Source organism: Alosa pseudoharengus, unplaced genomic scaffold (assembly GCF_046254945.1).
Source record: "Alosa pseudoharengus isolate Yale_2024_CS ecotype anadromous, Long Island Sound unplaced genomic scaffold, YU_APseudo_1.1 YU_APseudo_1.1_scf_10, whole genome shotgun sequence".
Lineage (NCBI taxonomy): Eukaryota > Metazoa > Chordata > Actinopteri > Clupeiformes > Clupeidae > Alosa > Alosa pseudoharengus.
This window is the reverse complement of record NW_027468565.1, coordinates 39,729,876-39,749,341: the sequence shown is the minus strand read 5'-3', so window position 1 is coordinate 39,749,341 and position 19,466 is coordinate 39,729,876. Positions and strand designations below refer to the sequence as shown.

Sequence of the window (19,466 nt, the reverse complement as noted above, 5' to 3'; positions counted from 1 at the left end):
CCACATCCTACGTCCTATACGGCACAATTCAAAACAAATGTGTCTTATTGGCTTTTGTTTATTGTTGGAGCATTCATATGTTTATTATTAGTGAGAAGTCTTGTAACACAGACAAAGATGTATCTACAAAAATGTTTGTAGGACAAAATGTTTAAGTCTGACACCCTTAGACAATCTTTGTTCTTTGGTAATGTATGGAAAGCTGAATGAAACATACTTTTTCTTACAGGACAAAGAATTTTACAACACAAAAGCAATGTCCTTGAGACGGTGGTCTTAGTCAACCCGTCGGGAGATACAGTTGTTTCAGAGGTACAGAAGGTTCCTTTAATTGTAGATATTAAGCATTGTTTATATACAATTAAATTGCTGAAAGAATTTGACCTCTTTGTTAAAGCAACATTATGTAACAAGTTGCCATTTTCTGAGGTGTGATTTTATAAGCAACGACTTTTGTCATGATCATCAATTTTTTTGATGGCATATTGTTATGTGAAGGATCGTTAAGCTCACCTGTCATTCCCAGTATCCACTGAGACTCCACACTGTAGTTCTATGGTCCCAGAAAGAACACAAAATGAAAGAAAGGCCTTGACAGCATGGTTTTGCCAACAATATTGCAAAAATATGCCAGTTAATATGGTAGTCTATATCAGTGCCAACTGGGCTGGTTATAGTGTTTGAAAAGTTTTGCATGCTTTTAATAGTTAGTTTTAGGCCAGAACTCTATAGTACTGTTTTCACTTTAATATGACATAATATGACATTTCTCTGAAATGTCATTTGTTATCCCCATGCCAAGCAATCTATTTTAACCCACTCTTGTGTTTCTTCCATTGTCCCAGATCCAGTCTCTCGTGGCTGGCCCAGCTGCGAACAAACTCCTGGTCCTGAGTGGACAAGGCTCAGACCAAGGTGACCTACTTCTTCAAACTGGAGTATTCAGCTATCGAAGTGTATCACGTACATTCAGTGAGTTTGGGGTAAGCAAAAACCTTTTCACCAAGGAATCTTGCTAATAATTACCTATGGAATATTCTCTCTGTTAATATCATTGCTATTAAAAGCAATTCTATTTTAGTTAGTGAGTCGTTTTTGCATATGCAAGTTTGCATATGTAAGTTTGATGTTTTCTCTCCTCTAGGTCAGTGGTGTCTTGGGAAAACTTCCCCCGGAGCAGCGCGCCACCCTCACTGTGTTCTGCCGAGGGGAGGTGGGCTGGAGCTCCTTGGGGCAGCATCAAAATCTTCGGGAGGTTCTGGACTACAGACTGAACCCTGAGGCAATTCTCCCAAAAATGGAGGGTGTCACTGAGTTCACAGAGTATATCTCTGAGACTGTAGATGTTCCATCTCCCTTTGACCTTCTTGAACCACCAACCTCTGGAGGCTTCTTGAAGCTGTCCAAGCCCTGCTGCTACATCTTTCCTGGAGGGAGAGGGGACTCTGCCCTTTTTGCCGTCAACGGATTCAACATTCTAGTGGATGGTGGCTCTGACAGAAAGTCATGTTTCTGGAAACTTGTGAGGCACCTGGATCGGATCGACTCTGTCCTTCTCACCCACATTGGAGCAGATAACCTTCCAGGGATCAATGGCCTCCTCCAAAGGAAGATTGCAGAACAAGAGGAGGAGCAGTCACAAGGATCCACCAACTACAGTGACTGGATGAAAAATCTAATCTCACCAGAGCTTGGTGTTGTTTTCTTCAATGTACCCGAGAAGCTACGCACATCAGAATCAAACTTGAAAGTAAAACGAAGCATTGAGGAGGCTTCACTTACACTGCAGCACCTTAACAAACTTGGCATCAAACCAGAACCTCTGTTTCGAGTTGTCAGCAACACAGTTGAACCCATTACACTCTTCCATAAGATGGGAGTGGGCAGGTTAGACATGTATGTCCTGAACCCTGTGAAGGACAGTAAGGAGATGCAGTTTCTCATGCAGAAGTGGGCTGGAAACAGCAAAGCCAAGACGGGCATAATTCTCCCTAATGGAAAGGAAGGAGAAATATCTGTCCCTTACCTGACATCTGTCACTGCACTTGTGGTGTGGCTCCCAGCAAATCCTACAGAAAAAATTGTCAGAGTTCTATTTCCTGGAAATGCCCCACAAAATAAAATTCTTGAAGGCCTTGAGAAGTTAAAGCATCTTGACTTCTTGCGATACCCAGTTGCTACGCAAAAGGACATTGCAAGTGGGGCTCCTCCATCAGCAGTGAAACAAACAAAGATGAGACAAAGGACTGACAGCAAAGAAAGTCTCAAATCATCACCAAAAACATCATCTAAAGTTTCCAAAAAAGATGCTGATGGGCAAGAAGATATTTCATTTGCTGACACAAAGAGTGAGTCAATAAAAGATAACAAAACAGACAAACAAGAGGAGAAAAAGGCCAGTGACAAACCCTCCAGGACATTAAAGCCCAAGACGGAAGGGACAGAAAAGAAAAAGTTGCTAAAAGAGAAGTCACTGAAAAAACACACTAAGGACAGGGTGTCCAAGATGGATGAAAAGAAAGACAAGGAAAAGAAGGAGATAAAAAAATTGAAGAAAGATGATTTAGGTAAAAAAGATGACAAGAAAGACAGTAAGACTAAGGGAAAAGATGCTTCCAAACCTGAACTAAGAAAAATAACTAAGCCTGACTTAAAACCGTTCACTCCAGAAGTCAGGAAAACCTTGCATAAAGCAAAGGTGCAAAGTAAACCCAAGACAGACAAGAGCAAAACTAAAGTGGCAAAGGATAAACCCACACCAGACGCACGTCCTGAGGTAATCCAGCCCGAACCACAGCAGAATGGCTTGGAAGAAGTAAGATCTATTCTCTCCACACCAGAGGATCTTACCAGAGACTTTGAAGAATTAAAACAAAATGAAGTTCCAGCTGAATTGTCTAAAGAACCAGAACAAACAGAGCTACTATCAGAAGAAAAAGCTCCACTGACGTCTGAAGGGCAAGATGAGGGAACTGTGGCTCTCAGCACACTAACAGAGCAAGAGAAACAAGAGGATATACCTGAACCTGACATCTCTACACCACGCAAGGGTTCTCTTCATGAAGATGTCAAGGTGACAACAACAGAGGAGAAGGAAGAATCTGAAGACCAAGAACATGAAGAATCTAAAGACCAAGAGCAGGCACAAACTGTTGCTGCGGCTGAGATAGCAGAAAGCGATAAATTTGAAGATGAGGGTGCAGCTATTGAGGATGAGGAGGAAGACGAGGCTGAAGAAGAAGTGCCAAAAGTCCAGCGAGACCAAATGGAAGAGGAGGAAGACATGGGTATTGGAGAGGAGGAGGATGAAAGTAAATGGAAGGAAATAAAAGACGGAGAGGGTGCTGATAGAAAACATGAAATTGAAGAAATGGAGAAAACTGAAAAACTCAAGGTTATGGTAGAGGAAGCTGTCCATGAGCCTGGACACAAAAGAGATGAAGAGGGACCAGCTGTTAAGAGCCCCACTCTCGCAGAAGCAGAGGATTTGGATGCTATTGCAGATGAAGAAGTCACAACAGAAGAGCATGTCAGCAGGGAGTGGGAGTGTAAGGCAGCTGCAGAGATTACTGGAGCAAAAGAGGAGGACGATACATACCTATCCCATGTTGGAGGGGCTACAGCCGGCATCACTTCAACTGTGCAAGGAGCTGCTGCTGCTACAGTTGCTGCTGCTGAGAACATCTCCTACATCCAGGACGAGACCATTCCAGGCTACTCAGAGACCGAGCAGACCATCTCAGATGAAGAGATTCACGAAGAGGCAGAGGACAGAATACCTCATCTCCAGTATGATGTCGGTTCCTATGATGTGTCTGTGCCAGATCAGACAGGTTCTTTTGATGCAATCCATGGAATGAAAGAGATGCAAGCAGCAATTCCTGATGTAACAGCCAAAGGATTTATACAGGAGCCAGTTGTTTCTTTGTACACAAACATCGCCGCTCCATTGGCTGAAGAAGAACATGTGTCTTCAGCAACATCAATCACAGAGTATGATAAGTTATCCTCTTTCCCTACCTCTGTTGCTGAAGACCAGTCTATTGCATCAGTCACAACGGGTCAAACTGAAGAAACTGGCAGAAGTTCTTTGCTCCTTGACACTGTTAACAGTATACCTCCATTAGCCCAAGCTGACATTATACAGGGAAAGGATTTCCTGCACTCTGCTGGAACAATCTCTCCTACATCTTCATTAGAGGATGACAAATGCTTCAAGTCCCCTCCCTCAGAGGAATGTCCACCCATTGCTTTGGATGTGAAAGGGCACGGTGAGGAACATGAGGAGGAGGAGGAAGATGAGGAAGAAGAAGACCAAACTCCCAATGTTGACATCCCACTTGGGAAGCTACAAGAGGGGTATGCTGCTCCATCTCTGTTCCAGGAAAGCAAGAAAGATACAGACAAACCTTCCATGTCTACTTCAGAACCTGTTACTGAGAAGAAATCAGAAATTGTACCAGCAAAGGAAGAGACAACACTTGCTCTTTCCAAAGAGGAGACAATGATTGAATCATCCACAAAACCAATGTCTCCACCTCACTCATTTTCTAAAGCATTATTGTCAGAATCCAGTGAAGGAGAGGAAAGATGTTTCAGTCCAGATGATAGCACTGTGAAAATGGCTTCCCCAACACAGTCAGGACCCCCTAGCGCAACTCACTCTCCCGTCCACCAGTTGCCTGGCGACGAGAAAGCAAAGTCTATTCCAGGCCAAAAACAGGAGGAGCCAATTGGAAAACAGGCAAAAGAATCTACAGAACAAGGCATTCAAAAGGTTGAACTCTCATCAGCTGGCACATCTGTGGCAGACAAAGAACATTTGGCTGGTGATAAAGAACAAGCCTCAGTCTGTCAGAAAGAGATGCCCCCAGAAAAAGAAGATTCAGTCTCTCCAACACAGTTGCCTGTCACTGGTGTAGAGGCCACCTCAGTAGACAAAAAGCATCCAAAGGACTCCGAATCAATAGACGTGGAGAAAAGCAAGTTTCAGAAGAGTGACAGTGAAAAGGAAGAGTCTGAGAACAGAGATGTCACTGTATGTAGTAAGGCAAAGCTTGTGGAGGGAAAAGAGAGCAGATTTCTGGATGATTATGATTATGATACCCAAGAGGCCGAATCTATGAAAGAAATGGAGGAGAAAAAGGACAAAGAAAAAGAACATGACAAAGAAGAGAAAGAAGTAGAAGAGAAAGATGAGGTTGAGATTGAGCCACAAACTTCATTTATCCTTGAAAAAGAGGTCTCTAAATCTGAAAAACACGAAGAGAAACATGTGGATGAGACCCAATTACAGACATCATCAGGTAGTGCAGTACCGTCAGAGACAATCAAACCAGAGGTAACATCAACAAAGGACTCAGGGCTAGGAGAGAAAGAGCTACAGGTACAACCAGCATCAGACAGTATAGCAACACTCAAAACAGATACAAAGTCAGAAGATAAAAAATTGGACACTGAAACACCTGGAAAAGACATTCCATCTACAGCAGTTACTGCTAAAGCAGCCCCTGAGGTTGAAGAAGAATATTTGAGTAAAGATTTGCAAGACAGCTCTCTTTTAGTGTCCCCTGAAAAAGCTGATGTGTCTTCGGTTAGAGATCAAGAGACTATAGAAGACAAAAAGGCTGAAGTTCAACAACCACCACAACCTGCCTCTAGTAAGATGGAGGGGGCTGCAGAAGCCGATGCTAAATCTGAAGTCACTTCCCTAAAAGAGATCTCAGCACCAATAAAACAAGAGAGCACAGCAGAAACCTCAGAGCCAGTGCCTGAAAAAGCAAGCATACCCTCTAAACTAGACGAAGACGAAGAGAAACATTTGGATGAGCCTCCAAAACAACCACTGCATTTAGATGCAGAATCATTTTTGTCAGTGGAACAGTCAAAGCCAGAAACTGTAGACGTGTCTCCAAAAGCAGATCAAAAACCCGAAGAACAGAAACAAGAGGTTGCCTCCAGGTCAGATATGGAACATAAAGTGGACATTTCACAACAGCTATTATCATCCTCAATAGAAAAAGAAGAAACATCTATAAAGGACTCAGGGTTGGAGGAGAAGCTGTCAGAGATGGATACTGTGTCAAAAGAAACAAAAACAGATGCAAAATCTGAAGAGAAACAACTGGATGAGACCACAACAGCCCTGAAAGAAATGTCATCTATAACAGTGACAGATGAAAAAGTGACTTCCAAAGAAACTGTTGAGAAAATCCCATCTACTGCTGTTTCAGATGAAAAAACAACTTCCGAAGTAATTGTTGAGACTAAAGAGAATTTGCCAGACACCTTGCTTTCAGAAACAGAAAAGGGTGATGTGTCCTTGGGCAGAGCCCAAGAAACTACAGAGGGACAACACATAGAGGATCAACAGCTGCCATCACAGTCTATTTCAAGTAAAATGGATGTGACCTTAGAGGTGGATACTGAATCTCAAGTCATATGTCACCTGAGTCTCAAGTCACAAGATAGCACACCAGAAACATCACAGCCAGTGCCTGAGACAGAGCCATGTTTGTCAGTGGAACAGTTAAAGCCAGAAACTGTAGACATGCCTTCAAAAGCGGAAAAAAAATCTGAAGAGAAGCAATTAGAAAAAACAGAGGTCACATCCAAACCAGATGTGGGACATATAGATGACACCCCACAAAAGATAATTTCATCATCAACAGAAAAAGAAGAACCCAAAATAAAAGACCCTAGTTTGGAAGAGAAGCTGTCAGGGGTAGATTCAGAGACAGACACCTTAGCAAAAGCAGCAAAAACAGATGCAAAGTCTGACAAGACAAAGACTGAAGAGAAACAACTGGATGATACCACAACAACCCTGAAAGAAATCCCATGTGTGTCATCATCTGAAAAAACTGAGGCCCACTCAGAAGATAAGAAAGGTCCACAAGAAACTCCACTATCAGTGTCAGATAAAACAGACATATGTTCAAAAACAGATCATTTGCTTTCAGAAAAACAAGTGCAACCATCATTGTCAGCTTCAGATAAAACTGTGGTGTCACCTGAGTTATATTTAGAACCAACAGATATGAGTGCTAAAGATATAACACAGCAACCAGTGCAGGCAGTTCCTGACAAAACAGATGTGCTAACTAAACCTGTGGAAGTGTCAGATGAGAAACAAGCCCAAGGGATCACACAATCAGTTTCCACGATAGCAAAGCCATCTTCCAAAACAGATGCAGATGAAAGTGAGGAAGATATCCCTAGACAGCAAATAGATACACTGTCTCCAGAAAAGGAAGTCTCCTCAAAATTAAGCTTGGAGTCTGAAAAGAAAGGTCTAGATGTTGCTGTACCACAATCTTCACAGCCAGAAAAGGTAGAAGGTTCCTTCAGACATTCCCCTTCAGAAAAAAAAGAAGATGAAGATGTGATTCAAAAGACAGCATCACTCTCGGAGAGCACAGAGGGCACCAAGAAGCTGGACTTTGAGTCTCAAAAGGATATCCCCCAGACCCAAAAAGAAGACAAAAAGCCACAGTCACCCTTGGAAAGCAAAGAAGATACCAGAAAGGTGGACCTTGAGCCTGAAAAAGAGATGCCACAAATCCAAAAAGAAGATGAGATTCAAAAGCCGCAGTCACCCTTAGAGAGCTCAGATGGCACCAAGAAGGTAGACCTTGAGCCTCAAAAAGACATGCCACAAATCCAAAAAGAAGATGAGATTCAAAAGCCGCAGTCACCCTTAGAGAGCTCAGATGGCACCAGAAAGGTAGACCTTGAGCCTGAAAAAGACATGCCACAAATTCAAAAAGAAGATGAGATTCAAAAGCCGCAGTCACCCTTAGAGAGCTCAGATGGCACCAAGAAGGTAGACCTTGAGCCTCAAAAAGACATGCCACAAACCCAAAAAGAAGATGAGATTCAAAAGCCGCAGACACCCGTAGAGAGTGCAGATGGCACAAAGAAGGTGGACCTTGAGCCTCAAAAAGAGATACCACAGACCCAAAAAGAAGATGATATTCAAAAGACCCTGCACACAGATAAACAAAAGTCAGAAGTGGCCCCCAAGGCAGACGGTGAGAGTGACCAGGAGGATATGGGGTCAGACTCAGAAGTAGCAGGCATGGCCTTTATGCCCTCTGGGGATATCAAGAAAGACGAAATGACGCCAAAGCATGAACAAGCTGAACACTCATGTGAATCTGGTACAGACTTTGACAAAAAACAATTATTAACGACAAAAGAACAAGTTTTACAATTGGCGTCTGGAATAGCTGAATCAACTCTGGAGTTAGATTCAAAGAAGAAGCATCTGGGGGACCCTGAACCACAAGTATTTCAATTAATGTCAGATGCAGCTTGTGACTTGGATTCAGAAGCTAAAGTGAAAATGGATTTAGAATCCAAAGAGAAGGACTCTGAAGAAGTCCATGAACAGTCACCAGAATCCGTTCTTCAGAAAGAGGAGAAGCCTTCCAGTTCTATTTTAGAATATCAGCAGACCTTAACTGAGGGTGCACAGTCAAAAACTGAAACAAAAGACATGCCTAAATCCTCAGAAAAAGACAAACTTGAAGAAACTTGCTCTAGTGAAGTAGCTTCAAGAAGATCTTCAGATGAATCCATCAAATCTGATAGAGTGGATCTGTCGAAAGATACATATCTTGCAATGTCCTCAAAGGAGGGAGACACTGTCCAACCAAGTAGTAGCTCAGAGAAAGTTGAGGTGCCTTTACCAATTGTGAGTAAAGAAGAAGCTCCAACTCACATAGATACCAAAGAATGTATTAAAGACTCAGCTTCACTTTTACCTGAAATGTCAGAAAAGAAAGAGACTACATCACAACCTCTTTGTACTGAGGACTCTAGCACAAAGACATCTGCTTCTGAGACTCCCTTCTATTCAGCTACAGCCGAAAAAACAACCTTGGGTTCAACACTACTTAGTCCTGATAGCCAGTCCAGTGATGAAGTATGCTCCCAACCTGAAAGCCTTCAGTCCTATGAAGAAGTTAGCAAAGACTCATCTCATGATGGAGATAAAGCTGCACCAAGCACCAGTAAAGACAAAGAAATACCAGCAAAGGAGGCTGAGAGAGAAATGGAGGTGGAACGAGAAGTAGCCTCCCCAGGACTTACACCATCCCCCTCTTATTTCCAAAAGACAGACGATTCTAACATTTCAGAGGAAAGAAAAATGTCTGGAGAAACGATGGATAACAAGGAAGCAAAAGCATCACATCTGGAATCTGAAGAGCTGGGTTTTGACAGTATGGCTCCCCCCTCAGACAGAGAGGGGCATGAGGTCTCCAAATATGATCCATATGAAAAACCCATTTCTAAAGAACATGAGAGGGATTCGGCAGAAGAGGACACTTATCCTCTTGAAGATAGTAAATTCGTGGAAGGGGGAATGGATGATAATAGGAGACAGAGTCCATCAGAGCTTGGAGCTGCATGTCACATAGATGAGATGAGTGAAGAGGAGCCTGTGTCTTTCAGTAAAGTAGACTACCACACCTATTCTATCAAAGAGACTGCTTTTGCTGAGCGTGAACAAGATATAGAGAAAGGTCAAGAAGAAGAGTTTGAGAGAGAAGTAAGAAGTGACACCCTGTCCTTGGATAAGGGCTATCCACAAACAGCAACAACTGACAGCAGAGCCACTCCAGTGGCTGAGCCATCCTCACCCTCTTCAAGCGTTACTCAAGCAATACCTGAGAGTTTGGGTAAAGAAAAAGATGACAGAGAGAAAGAGACAGAGAAGGAACAGAGCGGTGAGAAGACATCCGTTGATGAGGGCTTTGGATCCGCTTCAGGTACTATTGGGGAGCATGATAAAACAGAAATACCAACAAAGAAAGTAACCACAGATGTTAAAGATCAGTCTGTTCAGCTAAAAAATGAGGAGTCTTCCATGAAAGACTATGCCTCCTCTGAAAAAGAAAAGGACAAAATTGAAATGCCATCAACCTCTCAACGAGACACAGACATACAATCATCATCAACATCATCAACAACAACTGAAAAAGAGAAGGTGGACGAAAAGGTATCACAACAACCTCCTTGCCCTATTTCCACTGCAGAGAAAGATGTAGGCCTACTCTCCTCCCGGGCCTCAGTGGCAGAAGAAGATCAGGCTGCTGCTTCTTCACTCCCAGAACATCCTGAGCAGCATGTTGATGAAAATATTGCATCCTATAAATGTACCTCTCCTACTCGTAAATCATCATTCGGGTACGATGAGAAAGGAGCTGCTTCAGCCAGTGGACATCAAAGAATATTTGCCGAGGAGGAGGATGTTTATGATGACCAAGAGGAAGAGGAGGAAGATGAGGAAGAGGAGGATGAAGATGAAGAGGAGGATGAAACCAGTGATGTGGATATAGAGAAGGGTGCCAGAGAACAGTCTGAAAAGGACTGCAAAGGTGCATGTGATTCAGTTAGTCCACAACTCTTGGAAATTAAACCAGAGAAAGAAGATGATTCTCACAAGAAAAAAACCTCTGACCTTGATGCTAAGAAGGATCATGACACTGCATCTCAGTCTGCTGGTACTCTTCAACAGCATGAAACACCCTCCTGTAGTCTGCTTCCTGGAGGATATCTTTCAATGCATCAGACTCCATCCACAGTTGAGCACACTCGTGTAGAAGGCAGGAAAACTGCTGAACATCGACTGAATGAAACAGATGCAACACCAGCCTTTTCTGTTTCGTCTGATGTGAAGCAACAATCTAGTGACGCTGATAAAGTGTCAAAGGAGCACAAACCTGTTGACATCTCTACTGAGAAACATGATTCTTCTGTTTATTCAGTCACATCAACTACTACCCATTCTTCATCCTCCTCCTACAGCTATTCTTCATCTACCTCTGCTTCTTATTCAATTACCCATCAGTTTGCTGAGGAATTAGAAACCTCTATCCATATGGCTGGTGGTCCCTCCAGGCCAGACTTAGACAGTGCGTCTTTTGAGTATTCCTCTTTCAAAGAAGACCATTCGCTTACAATAGATTCTCCTCTCTCAAGTTCTGCAGCTCAGATAAAAGAGGAATACATGGAGGTTTCTGAAAAGCTGGCCACTGTTGCATCAACTGCTGAATCTACATGTAGCCCGGAAGAAATCAAACCCTTTCCCCCAGTAGCCTTCACTGAAGGAATAAAACAAGAACCAATGTTATCAAGCATTGAAATGGACAAGAAACAGTCCTCTGACTCTGTACACAAGCCTAGCAGTGAAGATCTGCCGTGTTCAGGTCCATCAGCTCCTGCCCAGTCTGAATTGGCACCGCCTGCAGGAGCAGAGTCCACAGGCAGGACTTTGTTTGATGTTTCTCCACTGCAGAAGGCTGAAGAGTGTCCAGGGAAACAGGGAAAGACCTCTAAAGAAGAATCTCACACAAGTGAACTTGAAGACAGCACTCTACCATGCCGAATTGAATGTAAAAGATCTTCAGTCACTGAAGACAAGCCTGGAATGATATCTTTGACCGAACAGCAATCAGATACCAAAACCTCAGACTCTCTGACTCCTGATTCCCTGGCTGAGAGCTTCCCACCACAACCACCAGGACCCTCATCTAATGGGCCCACAGAGGCCAGCATGAGCCCAAAAGAGGGCTCCAGTAAAGCTGGTGAGGATGAAGCAGCATCTGGCACTGTAGCCCCCAATTTACCAACAGCACAGGAAGTAGAAAAAGAAAAGCAAACAAAGGGGACAACAGATGTCTGCGAGAAAAAGGAGAAGGTACAGGAGAAACTTGAAGATCAGAAAGAGAAAGAAGCCTGTAAGGTTGATGAGGCAGAGAAAAGGCAAGAGAAGGATGGACATGTTGGAAAGGAACCAAAAGACACAGAGAAGCTTGAGAAAAAGACAGATACAGACAAACAAGCTGAGAAACCAGAAGAAAAGAAGGAGAAAGAGGACAGGAAGGATGGAGAAAAGGAGAAGCCTGACAAGCAGGAAAAGGAAGAGGTGCTCGGCATTAAGCAGAGCATTACACCTGACTGGCAACTTCAAATGCAGAGCGCTGCATGTCCAGGTGCTCCCCTTGGGTATGAGGACGACGATGATGAAGCACAAGACGAGGAGCAGGACAGACACAGTGTTGGGTTGTCAAAGCCTCCCACCTCTCCCGTCCTCATGTCCCCAGTGCAGAAGGCTGCTCCTCAGGAAGCCTCGAGGAGGTCTGGGGAAGAGTTCAGCCGACCGTCGGACCTCTGCATGGAGGCCACATCCAGCTACTCTCCTTCAGAATTCAAGAAGCACAGAGGGGAGATTTCTCCCTCGTTCATCAACCCCAGCCCACATATGCTGTCCAGCGACGAGGGCGAAGAGGATAGAGAGAGTGAACATTCAAAGGACGAGGACGAGGACGACGAGAGAGAGCAGCATTCTGTCAAACGGAGGTCTCACAAGCAGCAACGTCATCATGCTCACAGTCACCATGGTGACAGCAAAGATGGCTCTCAGCCACCCTCAAGCTCTATGACAACTGGACAAGCAACTGGGCTCGCTGGAGAAGAGACTCCTCCAACCTCTCTGAGTGAGTCACTGCCCTCACAGTCCGACTCTGACGTGCCTCCTGAGACGGAAGAATGTCCATCCATCACGGCAGAAGGAAACCTGGACTCTGATGAGGATGCCGAGCATCTCCCAGTTGACAAGCTGTCTGGGTCTGCCAGTGGAACCGGAGGAACACACCAGACCCCCTCCCCAGATTCATTGGAGAAGACTCCTGACCCCCTTCCGGCACCCATAAAGGACCCCGTCCCTCATCCTCCTCACCCTGACGTGTGCATGGTGGACCCTGAGGCACTGCCCAATGGTGACAGCAACCTCAAAGACAGACTGGTGAAGAAGGACCTCAAACCCAAAGGGTTGCGGAAGGGCCTGGGGAAGCCCAAGTCGGCCTCACCTGGGCGGAAAGGTGATGCCAGAGGCAAAAGATCTTCTACTCCTGTTAAACAGACCTCCAAGGACTCTTCACCTCGGGCCTCCTCTCTTATACGGAAGGATCCAGAAAGGGCATCTCGTTTGTCAAGGATGTCTGAAGGTCAGAGTTCAAAAGGGGATCTATTCAATACAACCAAAGGGCTGGTCAATGGTGTAAAGAGCAATTTAAATTCAAAATCTAAAATGATTAGCAATTACTATTACAAAGCTTACTGTCGCAGAAGAATACAATTAATTATACCTGTCTTCTGTCTGAAACAGAGGTGTTTACATTTAATTTAATTTAAATTATCTTTAAATAACTTAGAATTTGGGCTATCTATTCTCACTGGATTGCATCATACTGTATGAATGTATGGTTAACCCCTAACATTAGTGATATTTTCTGTCAAAAAAAATACATTATTGATGTATTGCCTTTGTTCTCTTTCAGGTTCTAACCAACAGAAGCCCAGTTCAGTTGTTCCAGCAGGGCCACCCATCTACGTGGACCTTGCTTATGTTCCCAATCACTGCAGCGCTAAGAACGTCGACCAGGAGTTCTTCAAGCGGGTCCGCGCGGCCTACTACGTGGTGAGCGGAAATGACCCAGGAAGCGGAGAACCCAGTCGGTGTGTCCTGGACGCCCTGCTTGAAGGAAAGGCACAGTGGGGAAACAACCTCCAGGTATGTACTTTAAACTTTGGGCTTTGGCATGATATTGTGAATTTTACTCTTGATACTCTTACTCTTGAATTTCCCCTTGGGGATCAATAAAGTATCTATCTATCTATCTATCTATCTATCTATCTATCTATCTATCTATCTATATATCTGTGGGACTGTTAGGTAAACAGCCCTACAAATGACATGGACCTTTTTGTCTTCTGACCCATCCAGGTGACACTGATTCCTACCCATGACACTGAAGTGACAAGGGAATGGTACCAGCAGACCCACGAGAGGCAACAGGATCTGAACATCATGGTTCTGGCAAGCAGCAGCACTGTGGTCATGCAGGATGAATCGTTCCCTGCTTGCAAGATTGAGTTTTAAATCTAGATCTTTTTTTCTGTTGTTCTTTATTTCTCCCTCCATTGCGAGAGGAGCTGCTTTGTCTCTTTGTCGTACTACAGGTTGCTACATATTTTTAGCTCTAATCCTCATTTACAAGCCAGGCCACATTCTCTGATGTAATTTATTTAGGCTTTCCTCTAACTTTACAACTGGTTTATTCATCATTTGAAAACATCTACAAGGGTTCAACATGAAGTGTATACTTGGGGCACAGAATCCACGAGAATGTAATCTAAACTGCAGACTGGAATTGTCTGTGAAGCTTTACCACATCATATACAAAAGCTCTAAAATTGACTTACAGTACTTACTTGATATGATAAAACCCTCCTGAATTAGATATTATTAGAAGCACAAGAATGCCCTTTTACATGTCTTTAAATACACAGCCTCTGCTCACTCATGAGGAGGTGTATGTTTTATACATGTTCCTCCGCTTCCATTCAGTTACGTAGATTGTATATGAGACGGAAGAAAGCCTCTGATGGGCCATTTATGCAATGTGACATTTGGGTAATAGATGCCTACAGCAGGCCGATGACAAGATCAAATTGTGTTTGAGCAGTTATGCCATAGACAGTTCGCAAACTTCAAAGTGCCATTTTGTCAGTGCATGTCAAGCCTTGTTGGGAGTATTTGTGTGAGTTTCTGGGCACACAAGCCTTGTTGGGGGTATTTGTGTGAGTTTCTGGGCACACACGTGTGTTCATGTCTCTCCAGGTTAATGTGAACGTGCTCTGCATTGTAAAACCGATATTCCAAATTGCAAATCCAAAGGGTCTTTGAGGTGCCAAATTTCTGTCTGAAAACACTTGTTGAGGATGTCCAAATTTCTCTCTACAGTGTGCTACCTGCAGTAAAGCATGTGCACTGTAAGATGTATTTATTCCTGACTATTCGCCATCAAGCCATCGTGAGGTGTTTTGGAGCAGCTTCATTGCTATCGTCCTCATTGTGTAGGCATAATGCCTGCTATCAAGGCACCGTAGATACAGTGTAGGTCTTGGCTGATCTTTTCATACTGTACAAGTCTGTGAACTAGTGCAGATGCTCTTTGGCTGAGCAAGTTAACATATCCATGAGAGGCAGATATTTGGCTTATTTCAAGTCAGTGAATGTCATGCCATACAACCTCTCTTTTCTTATCTATGAGCATTGCTCTCAGACATACAGTCAATTATTACAAGATCACTGAGAATGTAAAATATATGTTAGCAACTGTTGCAGATCTTAAAAAAGCCACATTGTTTAGCAGATACATGGTAGAGGTATGTTGTAAAAGTAAAGCAGTATGCTTTTAGAAAATGATTCTCCATTAACTGACTCAAAAAATTCTTCTGGTGACAGAATTGTAAAAGCATTTGTTTATCCAATGCAGTTGTAGCGTAGTTGGATCGTTGCATCGTTGCAAAGTGTGACTGACTGAGAGCACATGAGTGTGCTTGTTCTGACGTACTGTAAGCTGGTCCATGATGATGTGCCTTCAGGGTGAGCTGGAGCTCCTCTGTGCTATGGGGAGGTGGAATTCCAGTTCTTTAGAGGAAGACCTAAAATCACGAGGTATACAAGACCTGAGCAGGAGAAAATAGTCAACAAGTCAACACTTTAAAAACACACTCTGCAATATTGCAGAATATTGCATCCTACCAAAAAACAGTAACCATTTCCCCAGCAGTTATGGTGTTGTGCTGTGTGATTTGTTGTTGCTACTGTCTGAAAAACCATGAGCTGTTTAGGCAGTTGCACTCAACGTATGCATTTGTTTTACCATAGTGTGATCTCCCATATTCTAAAGTGTCACATGGGCCAAACTAATACCTGAAAACCAGATAGCGCACCCTTTTCCACTGCTCTTTCTCAGTGTGTGAGTAGAGGCTAATGAGAGATACATGTGCATGGGCAGAACACTGTGTTCTGTACAGGGAGAGATAGTTTGCTTTAGAATCTCACTAATAATCAAAGGTTACTGGAGGGAGATGCAGCATGAGAATGTTGTTGGCTAGAGGTAGAGGTATTGTATAGCATGCTTTCCCAGAGCACTGTGGTTGGCTATAGATGGTAGAGGTATAGCATGCTTTCCCAGAGCACTGTGGTTGGCTATAGATGGTAGAGGTATAGCATGCTTTCCCAAGTACTGTGGTTGGCTATAGATGGTAGAGGTATTTTATAGCATGCTTTCCCAAGTACTAGTAGTGTGACTAAGTAGACTGGTGTGTGTGTGTGTGTGTATTACTAGCACAATGGACCAGACTTGAGGATGCGTTATTAACTAATGGTTGTTTTGCTGGATGGGATGAATGCTTTTGCATTTTTCAAATTACTTTGGCACTTTATAGTGAGATAACTGAACAGAAGAGCATATCATGAGATCTTGAAACGAATGTTAGACATTTTTCATTTTTGTAGCATATCTTTATTTATTTACATCACATCATTTGCATCAAATTTATCTGAACGTACATCATTTTACAACAGCATGTAGAATGTACATGTGTTTACAAATTATTTTGTTACTCGTACTCATTTTGTTACTTCTTTTACTTTCAACTCATCATGCTTAAAATACTCGGGGCAATGACTCACCTTGATGTCTTATGCCCAGTACATCCTTGGGGCTAAAGTTTCTGTAGAGATGGGTCTGAAGAAACACGTTTGAAGTAACATACTGATCTCAATGGCTAAACTTAACCTTGTCTCCTTTTAAGAGATTGCTCTCACCATTAATTAGTACTGGGTCCGTTTGTTGCTTTAGTTAATGACTAGGCGGAATAGTCAACTTCAGACAAGCCCACCCCTCTGCTCTAGGAAACCAGCCAACTCATGAATTTTCACTCAGCTCCTCATATCATCCACTTGGAACACCTAGTGTAAGATAGGGGATTAAAACCCAACCATAGACATTATATGTATGTACAGGGTGTTTGAGTGGTTTGAGTGTTTGAGAATGCCTGCAGTCCTCATAGACCGATGAACTCTGTGAGGACTGCAAGCTATTGTAAGCTGTGTACGCACAAGGCTAGCATTATGGGCAAGGGGTCTGAGAGAAAAAATAGGATGTCTTAATCTAGCTGTCTTTGGAAACACAATAGAAGGTCTGCTGTACCTGTTTGTATACTGTAACAGTACAATTATATTATAGACTCCTCACAAACATATGAATCTTCAAATCAGAGCTGGATCAATATGAAAAAGATATTTTTTTCATCCAAACAAGAAATAGATTATGAACTAGTTTGATATGATGCACTGTAATGTATGTCCTCACATTGTGGTATATTTTTAATATATGAACAGTTTAACTTACTCAATTCCGAAAAACTGGCCTTAGTAACACGCACTTCGGGGCCTTGTCAGTTTTCTGTGAACGGCTGCTGAATGCAATATATGGTGTTTAAAAGCAGAATGCACTAATCTTAAACTAATCTTTTTGATTGTTGAGTTGATAATCTGAATGCTGTTTGGGCTCACAAAAATGAAACGTACAAGCATATCACAGATCTCTGGGGGAGAAAGCTGGTAGTGTTCAATTCAGAGTCCACATTGGTGTTGCTACACTGTTAGCTTACCAGTGAATTATGGTACATGTAGTAACAGTGTGGTGAAGGTTCACGGATTCATTGCCGACATATTTCACTGTTTATGTGAAGTACAACTGTTTCTGTCATATCTAGGATTCGTAGGGGCTGTCCACCCACAACCACGATACTCTGATATAATCTGTATCAACTACAGTTACAAGGTTTAGTATCCTGATTATGACTTGAAGTATATGAACTTTGAACTAAAGATCAAATGAATGATACAGTATGGTGAAAAAACCATGCACACTCAAATGTGTATATACACAAGAAAACAAAACACGATGAAGAAAATGTAATCTTATTATTGTGATTTTTTTTGGATTTTTTTGTGCGTTTCATCCCCTTTGTAATCCTACTCTCTCAAAGCAAAAATAGACTGCAGAGATGAGCCGCTGCTTCAAATCCATATTTTGTTTTGTCCAAATCACCCCCTCTCCCCCACAGTCAGTCCTCCATCTGATGTCTGACCATTTGAACGTATACCATGCAAATGCTACCATCTTATCTCTGCATGTGATCTTAGTTATAATCTTGAATGTATTTGTTTCAAATGGAAATTAAACAATTTAAGAGCTATATTTGAACAAGCTATTTGTCTTAATGGTACCGAAAATAGCATATATTTACTGGGCTGTGCTTCTGTTTGCCCCAAGGTGTTGTTAAGAATATGCTGTGATAGTTCTTCTGTTTCCCGCCGCTGTATTTAATAATCTTAGTTCTGTTCCTCCCGAGTGCAATACTCCACATCTCTATTTAAAATCTAAATGCAAAGCTAGACTTTCTGCTGATTTAATGTAAAAGGGAAACATCCTGGTGATCATCAATAAAAATGATATTGAAATTCAATAATGTGTTGTGTTCCTGTAACATTTTAAATCCATTTATTATCGCTACTCTCCTTATTATAGTCTGACCAACATCTTAATTTGTTCCCTGTTAAAATTGTAAGTATTATAATATGCCTTATACCCTTGTAGAATGGATAGACACAGAGAGAGTTGGCCTAGTTGAGCAGAAAGCAGTTGATACAGGTGCAATCAGTTTAATTAGCCCTTTATGATGTCATAGTGCCAATGCAAAGTCTACGGGGGTATATAAGCTTCTTTTTTGTATCTCAAAAAGTATACATTTTACAGAAGTTAAAAAAATTGCACAGGTGTCCTTTTCAAGACCTGCGTTACAAAGTTTGAACGAAGTTTCTAGTTAAACGGTTGAAGCTGAATTAGATATATTGGTAACACTTTATAATAACTACACATAATTCATCATTTATTAAGCCTTTGTTACGTATTAGTTAATGGTTTGTTCATCATTAGTAATTTATTGTTCATACATAATTTATCATCAGTAAAGCATTTGTTCACACAGTTATAAATGGTTTGTTCATAGTAAATAAGCCTATATCTAAATTATGTTTATACATTATTGATAATACTTAATAAATGATGCAATAATATGTTTTTAAAGAAGTAATATTTCCATTATTTATCAGTTCTTACATATACATGCACTAATGATTTGTTAGGGTGAGGATACATATTTTATAAACCACTTACTAATACTATAATTCATGATTAACTCAGGAGTTAGAAGTGGTTAGTTAATGATATTTTGTGAGCTCATCTAAAGTGAGGACATTTTATGCCTTGCAACACATTGACAAATGAGTATCAAGCAACAAATACTCATTTTTCCTTACTAAGAGTAGGTCTGAAAGCCTTTGTGAATAACTTTTAAGAGAAAACTCCTAGCTAAAATCTTTTAGGGCGATTTAGGAGTACTCCTAGTGATAGATAAAATGCTTTGTGAATACGGGCCCAGGTGATCTTCCCATTGCCATTTAAGAGAAAAATAAAACCTCTGACATTTTGTTGAACTGAAATTGGAGAAAATACCACACTGGATGTACTGGG

The 19,466-nt window shown here is 42.1% G+C and overlaps 1 protein-coding gene across 1 annotated transcript; it reads left to right on the top strand.

Annotated features, from left to right (window-relative positions):
• The first annotated feature begins 237 nt into the window (after positions 1-237).
• Positions 238-14,455, top strand: map1ab (microtubule-associated protein 1Ab). The gene is made up of 7 exons (XM_076272402.1): positions 238-312; positions 846-983; positions 1,145-5,038; positions 7,325-8,162; positions 8,865-13,016; positions 13,350-13,582; positions 13,796-14,455. Exons 3-7 carry the CDS (start codon positions 1,298-1,300, stop codon positions 13,949-13,951), a joined length of 9,120 nt encoding a protein of 3,039 aa, XP_076128517.1. The 5' UTR covers positions 238-312; positions 846-983; positions 1,145-1,297; the 3' UTR covers positions 13,952-14,455.
• The last annotated feature ends 5,011 nt before the right edge of the window (positions 14,456-19,466 follow it).

Coding starts and splice junctions, on each gene's coding strand:
- map1ab (XM_076272402.1), top strand. CDS start 1,298: ATGGAGGGTGTCACTGAGTTCACAGAGTATATCTCTGAGACTGTAGAT. Junction 5,039..7,324: donor CTGAGAACAGAGATGTCACT/GTATGTAGTAAG, acceptor CAATCTTCACAG/CCAGAAAAGGTAGAAGGTTC. Junction 13,583..13,795: donor AGTGGGGAAACAACCTCCAG/GTATGTACTTTA, acceptor TGACCCATCCAG/GTGACACTGATTCCTACCCA.